The following is an 11,028-nucleotide window of genomic DNA, read 5'->3' as shown; positions in this document are numbered from 1 at the left end:
AATTCGATTATATGCCGCTCCGGTTGTTGATGCGGCCGGTATACTACCACCAATTGCTCTAATCCCTAACACAGAGGCAGATTACAATTCGCACAATAGCACGGAACTATATATAAGAAGAGTTATCGTGTGAAACGAGGTTGTCCATTCAATCCCACCGATAAATCTACGCGTTCGAAGAGTCAGTCGTTACGGCTCTGCGAAGATGCACCGATCCGTGATCCTGCTTTTTTTCGGCCTAATCGCGAGCCTGAATCAGATCCAGGCAAGCTCAAGTCCGCCGAGGGTGATAATCGTCGGCGCGGGTGCATCAGGAATTGCAGCTGCAACTAAACTACTTGAGAACGGCATCGAGGATCTTCTGATACTGGAGGCTGAGGACAGAATCGGCGGTCGAGTCAAGACTATCAAATTCGGTGAGTATCTCGCATGGAATCTAATTCGAGAACATTAATTGTTCTCAAAATTTTGCAAGATTTCAGGACCATCGATATTTTTATAAACAAATAGGGCCACGGAGATAGTACAGCTGGAATTAAGGGAGTAGACTCCTTTTTCCAGGATTGCAAGGGTGCGGGATTCGCCTTCTCAATTCTCGATAATACAAACACGGGGTTTCTCAGTAGTCAAAAATGCTTTAGGCATACCCCGCCCTCCTGGGGGAGAAACGGGGTTATGTGGGGCTCGTCTGTCCAGAAGGGTCAGACCTATCCACTAAAAAACCTACGGTGACCTCCCTGAGCTAATTGGAGGTGGTCGGGATCTCGTGAATGAATGCTACCGACCACCTCCACCCCTGGCTTGAACAGCCCCTTTCGTGGGGGGACTGAAGCTTACCCAGCAATTACCTAATCTATTTGGACCCCGTGCGGTTCACCCACACGATGTCCCCCGTCCCAGGAGCCTTTTGGATTGGCCTTCCCGGATTGGGCTTCCCAACCGTATGACCTTAATTCGTTTTAATTCGTTTCCGGTATACAAGGTCACTGGAAAGTATTAGTGATAACGCAGATCGCTGGATTCGTCCTCGACATATAAGTTAGCTCTAAAGTGTGGATTTCATGTATTTATAACAGAAATGAGTAGATCGGATGCAAAGCAATGAAGATATTTAAAGAATTTACAAATTCCGATTATTATCAGTTCGTTTAAATTGATGCAGACAATTTTGCAGAAAAATCCGCGGCCTAGTTATTTCTTTTGATTGCAATTGATAAGTTTTAACTGATAACTTTTGATTTTTGTAGATGAGTACCTGGTCGATGAAGGAGCACAATGGATCCATGGGGATGAAGGGAACGTGGCATACGATATGGCGGCCCCATTGAACCTCACAGATCATTCGGATCCGTACCGATTCGAGATGTTCACGTCCAACGGCGAGCAAATAGAACCCGACCTTGTGGCTAACATCACCAACATTTTCATAGAGTACCTGGAGGCCGATAGCAATGAGACCATGACAGAATGCAATGGTTCCTATGGTGAATGCGTGGCAGACAGGTACGACTACGAGTCCTTCATCCCTCGAAAGACAAACCACATTAAAAATAACATAGACGTTCATGCTTAGGTCTATTCAGATTCTAATTTACTAAGAAAAATTGATACTGATATTTCTGCGTTCTGAGCACTATTCTAAATATACACCTCGTCCGAGGAGCACAACAGAGTTAAAAAATTAGGTGAAACTGGACCTAGATCTTCTAAGCATTAGGCTCTCCCTTTTTCCTAATATAGTGTGCTAAAGTGTGCTCGGAACGTTCAAAAGGTTTTTAAAACGAAAGACTATGAAACAATAACAACCGGAGGTCCTTAGCACCGTTCTAAAGACTTGTGAAAGACGACCTTTCGTTGTGTCCATTGGCGGTACCGCGTAACACGTTCAATTTGCTTTGTTAGAGTGAAACAGCGACTCGCCCAATATCCGGAACTGAACGACACAATGCAAGAGCAATTACTGTGGACCATGAATCTGATGCTGACGAGCCTTGAGCCAGGGGACACTTGGTACGACGTATCAGTGGGTGGCTACGATGAGATGTCGGGAGGAGACCGGGGTGTTAATTGGAAGACGCGCGGTTACAGCACTATTCTGGACATAATGATGGTCTGTACTCTAATACTCAGGATCGTTCACGTCTGAACCAAACAGTTTCTCTTTAGAAAAAGATCCCGAACCCGGAGGAGGAACTACCGGTGATGAACAAAACGATTCTGAACGCTGAGGTGACCAAAGTGGACTACTCGAGCGAAGAGGGTACGGTAAAGGTGACAACGCAAGACGGCAAGGAATACACCGCCGACCATGTGATCATGACGCCTTCGTTGGGTGTGCTGAAAGCTGACTATGAAACGCTGTTCACCCCCCAACTTTCGGACTCGAAGATCGCGGCGATCAAAGTACACATTCCTCGCTTGATAAATGATTATCCCTTAGCATTCGAACGACGACTCTTAGAAATTACAAAACATTTCTGACCATTAGGATTAGGACTAAATCAGGATCAGTTTCATTAAAATGAAACAAATTATATAAGTAGAATGGAAATATTCTAGGTCGGAAGAAATGTTTCGTGTAATAGAGTGCAAAGGGTTAACAATTTATTTGTTCACGAGAAAGACTTTCAACTGAACACGATTCGTTGCTTAGACACATGGATACGGAAACGCTTGTAAAGTGCACCTGGCCTTCAACGACACTTGGTTCAATCCGGAGGGTGCCAAGAACAAGGTGATGGAGCCCATATGGACTGAAGATGAGCTGGCAACATTCGAGAATGATGTGCGTATAAGATCTGCAGCAGGACCTCCTATAACGCGCGTTATCAAAATGAAATAAAATTTAATTAACCCCCTGGCGACGACGTCCGTACACATTAGATTAGATACACTTTCATTCACCATATATTCTGCATAAAAATCTGCAGTCTAATGATTAACATCTGTAACTAACAAATCGAACGTCGTCCCTGAAGAGTTAAAGGGTCAAATGATTGTCGTGGTAGGTGAAACGTTGATCAATTTTTTTACACGAGCTTGTGCTGCGTTTTTCAGACGAAAAGGATGTGGATGCCTTACTCGATGTCCTTCAGCGTCGTCGAGCATAAGCCACGTTTACTGCTGCTGTGGATCTCTGGAAAGGGCGCGCGTCTTATCGACGATCGCACTGACGCTGAGGTTCTCGAGCAGGTCACAGAGATGTTGCACAACTTCTTCTCGAAGTCTTATAACGTCAGCGAGCCAGTGTCAATGATAAGGTACCATCTCCGTCGACTATCTGAAGCATTCTTTCTTTCTGCGTTTATCTCTTGCTTACGCGTTTCTCTTTGCCCGCAGGAGCAAGTGGCATCAGAATAAACATTTCCGGGGCACGTACAGCTACGTGAGTGTGGATTCGGCGAAAGCGAACGTGGGTGCGGACGAGCTAGCTGAGCCTGTGACGAAAAATGGAAAACCGGTGGGTTCTCCTCTTGGACTAGCTTTTGGTTCGAGACTCAATCGTTCATTGCTTGTTCACAGGTGATTCTATTCGCTGGGGAGGCCACGACTATGATAAATTCGGCAACAGTGCACGGTGCCATCGGAAGCGGATGGAGGGAAGCCGAGAGATTGATTAAATTGTACGCTAAAAAAGAATAAGAATAATGAGATGATTATTGTAGCTGATTATATTTACAAATATACGAGTCACGCTTGACTTCGGCAAAATAACTGGCACCGCTGTACGCCGGTGTGGTAAGCGCCGTGTGTCGTCGAGAAGTAGTTGTCGTTGGTTGCGTCGCCGGCGAACATCACCGTAGGCATCGCCTGAACCTGAAACATAAAGTTCATGAGTCATGATATGCCACATGATTTATGATCTCCCCTTCAACTGGTCTATTCCCCCACCATCAAAAGACGTGCGCGTGCGAAGTGTGAATGCAATGGAGATATAAACAACAACGAATCGCGTAGGAAAGAGAGTATGGTGGGATTGACCGCCAGTTCGTCGCGACTGCTGTACATATACAGGGTGTCCCACTGTATCGAGAACGGCAGAATATCTCGGAAGACAGTGTCGTTATCAAAAAAGTGTTCCTACAAAAGTTGTTTGGTATTACGGGCTACGTTACGTGGTATTATTTGTTTTGTTGTGGGTGGAGTGGTGGAGGACATTTCAAGGTCACCTTGATTTTTTTAAATGGAATACTATATTTTTTTCTTTAGAAAATAATAGCGGGTAGTGAGACGAATCCAAAGATGTGCTAATTTTTTTTTGCTAATTAAAAAAAAAAATTTTTTTTCTAATTTAAAAAAAAAATTTTTTTATTTTAGTTTTTTGTGCTTTTTCGCGACTGCAATCTGTTTTTCAAACAGATTCCCACAAACCTATCGCAGTCCTATCGCAGTAATTTAATACTGACGTATTCGACGCCACTTAGCAGCGGCTGCTGGCTGTTGGCCGACGACCGATCCAGGATGTAAACACAAGCTTTTTTCACCTTCATCAAAATCAGAATAATATCGTGTAGCACATCTTTGGATTCGTCTCACTACCCGCTATTATTTTCTAAAGAAAAAAATATAGTATTCCATTTAAAAAAATCAAGGTGACCTTGAAATGTCCACCACTCCACCCACAACAAAACAATTAATACCACGTAACGTAGCCCGTAATACCAAACAACTTTTGTAGGAACACTTTTTTGATAACGACACTGTCTTCCGAGATATTCTGCCGTTCTCGATACAGTGGGACACCCTGTATACATGATTTTCAATTGCCCACCTTATTGCCGCGGTTACCCGCGACTTTTCTCCATAAAAGCTCGGCCAGAGACCCAGGTGTGATCCCAATGTCATCGCACCTGGTTGGTATGTAGCTGTAGCTACCCCTGGCGTACGGAACTGGAATCCTTTTGTGTCACTGCTCCACCAAGCTTCGCCGAAGTCCAGAAAGACTTTATTGATCAAACCGAATCCGAGATTCTCGATCGCCTGACTGAACGATTGCGGCAAAGCAGGCACGAACATCGTCTTGTAATTATCCTTTAAGTAACCGAGAGAGCTAGTGACGATCACGCAGTCGGAGAGGATCCGAGTGTTGTTTGATAACTTCAATACAACGGGTGCCTCGAGATCCTTGTCGAGCACCTTATGCTATTCGATGGAATCCACGGCGGTGTTCAGTCGCAGATTTTCCTTATTTATACCGTCCGCGATGATTTTCGTTAAGCTATGGTAACCATTCCTGAATAAGGGATTCTCGGAGCCTCAAACAAACTGCAAAAAAATACATATTTACCCTATACTCTCCCGTACATGCTGCAACCATCTGAACATCGATGTATACTGGTAAATCAACCAACAGGCGAGACGCAAAGACTCATCGTAATTCTCACCTTGAACTTGCTCCAGTATTTGGTGGACAAGTCGCCCAGCGTTGAACATGCGTTATCTATCACGAGAAACTTGAGATCCAGTCCATCAGTTCCTCTATTATGCTAGCCACAGCAGGAGGATAACCGTTATAAAATGATCTACAAAAGCATATGTGGATATTGGTATTGAAAATCATAATTCCGTTCACGTTGCAGCATAGAAGTGGGGCGGATGGCAATTATGTCCAGGAGGATATGTTTCAAGCGGTTTTTTTTTACAGAAACCGGTCGAACTCATATATACTTTAGGGTTCCATAGAACTCGCGCCCGTCAGTTTCGAGATACGAGATACAATAAGAAAAGTATAATACTTTATTTCGATTTGTAAACAGTTTCGACACGATATAGACGGCGGTATAGAAAAATCGTAATCGATAACGGCAACTGTTTGGAGAGGAATTTTCCTAACGGTCGAGCAACATTATTTTTTATTGGTCACATGGTTGAAAATAGCGCTGGCAGAGATGATTTATGGAACTACTCTGTCTCGCGTATACTAAATAAGAGAGGATCATTAAAGAAAACTTACCTGCTGTCTACGCGGCCCATTCACGTTCCCGCGAGATTACACTTTGCACCTCCGAGAACGGTGGTTATTTTTTTCTTAGGAAACCGGAATTTCCGCAAAGTCCTGCGCGTCGATTTTTAGCGACGTGAAAAAGGGGAGACGCGCCGTAGAAAATCCCGAATGATCGCAAAACAATTGCATCCGATCTTACCCTCGACCCTATGATCTATTGACAGAATTATGTAATTAATTACAATTCGATTATATGCCGCTTCGGTTGCTGATGCGGCCGGTATACTACCACCAATTGCTCTAATCCCTAACACAGAGGCAGATTACAATTCGCACAATAGCACGGAACTATATATAAGAAGAGTTATCGTGTGAAACGAGGTTGTCCATTCAATCCCACCGATAAATCTACGCGTTCGAAGAGTCAGTCGTTACGGCTCTGCGAAGATGCACCGATCCGTGATCCTGCTTTTTTTCGGCCTAATCGCGAGCCTGAATCAGATCCAGGCAAGCTCAAGTCCGCCGAGGGTGATAATCGTCGGCGCGGGTGCATCAGGAATTGCAGCTGCAACTAAACTACTTGAGAACGGCATCGAGGATCTTCTGATACTGGAGGCTGAGGACAGAATCGGCGGTCGAGTCAATACTATCAAATTCGGTGAGTATCTCGCAGGGAATCTAATTCGAGAACATTAATTGTTCTCAAGATTTTGCAAGATTTCAAGACCATCGATATTTTTATAAACAAATAGGGCCACGGAGATAGTACAGCTGAAATTAAGGGAGTAGACTCCTTTTTCCAGGATTGCAAGGGTGCGGGATTCGCCTTCTCATTTCTCGATAATACAAACAAGGGGTTTTCCAGTGGTCAAAAACGCTAGATAAAAGATCGATCTAGGGCGCTATCTTCCTCAAAAGTTCTATTTTTCGTTTACGAGGCGTAATTTTCATTATTCAGCAGCGTATTATTCGGAAGCATACAACTGAGCATGAATAGCTATGAAAATAGCCGGATAATGCAAATTACTGTAAAACGAATTTATCTAGCATTTTTAACTATTGAAAAGCTACGTGTTTGTATTATCGAGAAATGAGAAGGCTAAACCCGCACCCTTAGAATCCTGGAAGCGAGTCGAATCAGCAGTAACAATAATTGCGTTGGAGACATCGTTTTCGAGAAAAGTGGATTTGAAGATTCGCCAAATACACGCGTACCATTCGATAGAATTTTTGTCTTATTTTTAGCTGACTATCTCTCTGACCTAATTTGTACCACCGTAAATTTTCATATCTACCACAAGATAGCCCAGACCGAGACGAATCCAGCAACCTATAATTTCATGACCTCCATATGACCTTAATTCTTTTTCAGTATACAAGGTCACTGAAAAGTATTAGTGATAACACAGATCGCTGGATTCGTCCTCGACATATAAGTTAGCTCTAATATTTCATGTATTTATAACAGAAATGAGTAGATCGGATGCAAAGCAATGAAGATATTTAAAGAATTTACAAATTCCGATTATTATCAGGTCGTTTAAATTGATGCAGACAATTTTGCAGAAAAATCCGCGGCCTAGTTATCTCTTTTGATTGCAATTGATAGCTTTTGATTTTAATAGATGAGTACCTGATCGATCAAGGAGCACAATGGGTCGATGGACATCAAGGGAACGTGGCATACGATATGGCGGCCCCATTGAACCTCACAGATCATTCGGATCCGTACCGATACGAGATGTTCACGTCCAACGGCGAGCAAATAGAACCCGACCTCGTGGCTAACATCACCAACATTTTCATAGAGTACCTGGAGGACGATAGCAATGAGACCATGACAGAATGCAATGGTTCCTATGGTGAATGCGTGGCAGACAGGTACGACTACGAGTCCTTCATCCCACGGAAGACAAATCACATTAAAAATAACATAGACGTTCATGCTTAGGTCTATTCAGATTCTAATTTACTAAGAAAAATTGATACTGATATTTCTGCGTTCTGAGCACTATTCTAAATATACACCTCGTCCGAGGAGCACAACAGAGTCAAAAAATTAGGTGAAACTGGACCTAGATCTTCTAAGCATTAGGCTCTCCTTTTTTCCTAGTATAGTGTGCTAAAGTGTGCTCGGAACGTTCAAAAGGTTTTTAAAACGAAAGACTATGGAAGAATAACAACCGGAGGTCCTTCCGTTCTAAAGACTTGCGAAAGACGACCTTTCGTTGTGTCCATTGGCGGTACTGCGTAAAAAGTTCAATTTGCTTTGTTAGAGTGAAACAGCGACTCGCCCAATATCCGGAACTAAACGACACAATGCAAGAGCAATTGCTGTGGCACATGAATCTGTTGCTGACGGGCCTTGAGCCAGGGGACACTTGGTACGACGTTTCAGTCAGCGGCTACGATGAGATGTCGGGAGGAGACCGGGGTGTTAATTGGAAGACGCGCGGTTACAGCACTATTCTGGACATAATGATGGTCTGTACTCTAATACTCAGGATCGTTCACGTCTGAACCAAACAGTTTCTCTTTAGAAAAAGATCCCGAACCCGGAGGAGGAACTACCGGTGATGAACAAAACGATTCTGAACGCTGAGGTGACCAAAGTGGACTACTCGAGCGAAGAGGGTACGGTAAAGGTGACAACGCAAGACGGCAAGGAATACACCGCCGACCATGTGATCATGACGCCTTCGTTGGGTGTGCTGAAAGCTGACTATGAAACGCTGTTCACCCCCCAACTTTCGGACTCGAAGATCGCGGCGATCAAAGTACACATTCCTCGCTTGATAAATGATTATCCCTTAGCATTCGAACGACGACTCTTAGAAATTACAAAACATTTCTGACCATTAGAATTAGGACTAAATCAGGGTTAGTTCCATTAAAATGAGACAAATTATATAAGTAGAATGGAAATATTCTAGGTCGGAAGAAATGTTTAGTGTAATAAAGTGCAAAGGGTTAACAATTTGTTCACGAGAAAGACTTTCAACTGAACGCGATTCGTTGCTTAGACACATGGATACGGAAACGCTTGTAAAGTGCACCTTGCCTTCAACGACACTTGGTTCAACCCGGAGGGTGCCAAGAACAAGCTGATGGGGCCCATATGGACTGAAGATGAGCTGGAAGCATTCGAGAATGATGTGCGTATAAGATCTGCAGCAGGACCTCCTATAACGCGCATTATCAAAATGAAATACAATTTAATTAACCCCCCGGCGACGACGTCCGTACACATTAGATTAGATACACTTTCATTCACCATATATTTTGCATAAAAATCTGCAGTCTAATGATTAACACCTGTAACTAACAAATCGAACGTCGTCCCTGAAGGGTTAAAGGGTTAAATGATTGTAGTGGTAGGTGAAACGTTTAGCAATGTTTTCTTTACACGAGCTTGTGCTGCGTTTTTCAGACGAAAAGGATGTGGATGCCTTACACGTTGTCCTTCAGCGTCGTCGAGCATAAGCCACGTTTACTGCTGCTGTGGATCTCTGGAAAGGGCGCGCGTCTTATCGACGATCGCACTGACGCTGAGGTTCTCGAGCAGGTCACAGAGATGTTGCACAACTTCTTCTCGAAGTCTTATAACGTCAGCGAGCCAGTGTCAATGATAAGGTACCATCTCCGTCGACTATCTGAAGCATTCTTTCTTTCTGCGTTTATCTCTTGCTTACGCGTTTCTCTTTGCCCGCAGGAGCAAGTGGCATCAGAATAAACATTTCCGGGGCACGTACAGCTACGTGAGTGTGGATTCGGCGAAAGCGAACGTGGGTGCGGACGAGCTAGCTGAGCCTGTGACGAAAAATGGAAAACCGGTGGGTTCTCCTCTTGGACTAGCCTTTGGTTCGAGACTCAATCGTTCACTGCTTGTTCACAGGTGATTCTATTCGCTGGGGAGGCCACGACTAAGATAAATGCGGCAACAGTGCACGGTGCCATCGGAAGCGGATGGAGGGAAGCCGAGAGATTGATTAAATTGTACGCTAAAACCAACAGCACAACTGAATAAAGTAACGAAGCAGATTAAGAAGAAATAAGAATAACGAGATGATTATTGTAGCAGATTATATTTACAAATATACGAGCCACGCTTGATTTCGGCAAAATAACTGGCACCGCTGTACCGTATCAAATATAACTTTCCTTTATACATATTATACGTATAATGCGTATAATATTTTCGATCAACGCCTAAATACGTGGTGGCGTAGAAAAACTTGAGCTTGCTTCACGCCGGTGTCGTAAGCGCCATGTGTCGTCGAGAAGTAATTGTCGTTGGTTGCTTCGCCGGCGAACATCATCGTAGGCATCGCCTGAAACATAAAGTTCATGAGATGCCACATGATTTATGATCCCCCCTTCAACCAGTCTATTCCCCCACCATCAAAATACGTGCGCGCGCGCGAAGTGTGAGTGCAATGGAGATATAAACAACAACGAATCACGTAAGAAAGAGACTATGGTGGGATTGACCGCTAGTTCGTCGCGACTGCTGTATTGTATGTATACATGATTTTCAATTGCCCACCTTATTGCCGCGGTTACCCGCGACTTTTCTCCATATAGGCTCGGCCAGAGACCCAGGTGTGATCCCAATGTCATCGCACCTGGTTGGTATGTAGCTGTAGCTACCCCTGGCGTACGGATTTGAGTTCCATTTAGTTCTAAAGCATTTCTTCACTGGAGGTATCGAGTCGATATTCAAAAACTGTTTCAGTAAATTCTCGCAGTCAGCTGCTACTTGTTGCTCGCTCAAGGTCTCGATGATGCGAGCCCCGTGGCCACCCACCCAGCCTAGAAGAACACCTTCCCGATCCGGAAGAATGTCGAATCCAGTCAAATCCCTAATCCACGAGGGCTCTGTGGCACCGTTCATGATCTCCGGCTTCCTCTCCGGCCAAAGGAACTGGAATCCTTTTGTGTCACTGCTCCACCAAGCTTCACCGAAGTCCAGAAAGACTTTATTGATCAAACCGAATCCGAGATTCTCGATCGCCTGACTGAACGATTGCGGCAAAGCAGGCACAAACATCGTCTTGTAATTATCCTTTAAGTAACCGAGAGAG

The 11,028-nt window shown here is 44.1% G+C and overlaps 2 protein-coding genes across 2 annotated transcripts; one reads left to right on the top strand and one right to left on the bottom strand.

The window, feature by feature from the left end:
- The first annotated feature begins 65 nt into the window (after positions 1-65).
- Positions 66-10,071, top strand: LOC143216221 (uncharacterized). Its single transcript, XM_076439084.1, has 17 exons — positions 66-416; positions 1,248-1,503; positions 1,903-2,110; positions 2,167-2,403; positions 2,654-2,785; positions 3,058-3,260; positions 3,340-3,460; positions 3,523-3,623; positions 5,051-5,053; positions 6,457-6,602; positions 7,570-7,825; positions 8,221-8,428; positions 8,485-8,721; positions 8,968-9,099; positions 9,375-9,577; positions 9,657-9,777; positions 9,840-10,071. The coding sequence occupies exons 1-17, from the start codon at positions 206-208 to the stop codon at positions 9,969-9,971; spliced, it is 2,907 nt and encodes a 968-aa protein (XP_076295199.1). The 5' UTR covers positions 66-205; the 3' UTR covers positions 9,972-10,071.
- LOC143216215 (spermine oxidase-like) lies at positions 10,013-10,994 on the bottom strand. Its single transcript, XM_076439078.1, has 2 exons — positions 10,491-10,994; positions 10,013-10,275 (listed from the first exon to the last, which is right to left on the bottom strand). The coding sequence occupies exons 1-2, from the start codon at positions 10,992-10,994 to the stop codon at positions 10,147-10,149; spliced, it is 633 nt and encodes a 210-aa protein (XP_076295193.1). The 3' UTR covers positions 10,013-10,146.
- Between the last annotated feature and the right edge of the window lie 34 nt (positions 10,995-11,028).

The sequence above is a fragment of the Lasioglossum baleicum genome, chromosome 15 (genome assembly GCF_051020765.1).
Source record: "Lasioglossum baleicum chromosome 15, iyLasBale1, whole genome shotgun sequence".
Taxonomy (NCBI): domain Eukaryota; kingdom Metazoa; phylum Arthropoda; class Insecta; order Hymenoptera; family Halictidae; genus Lasioglossum; species Lasioglossum baleicum.
This window is presented reverse-complemented; position numbering and strand designations above follow the sequence as displayed.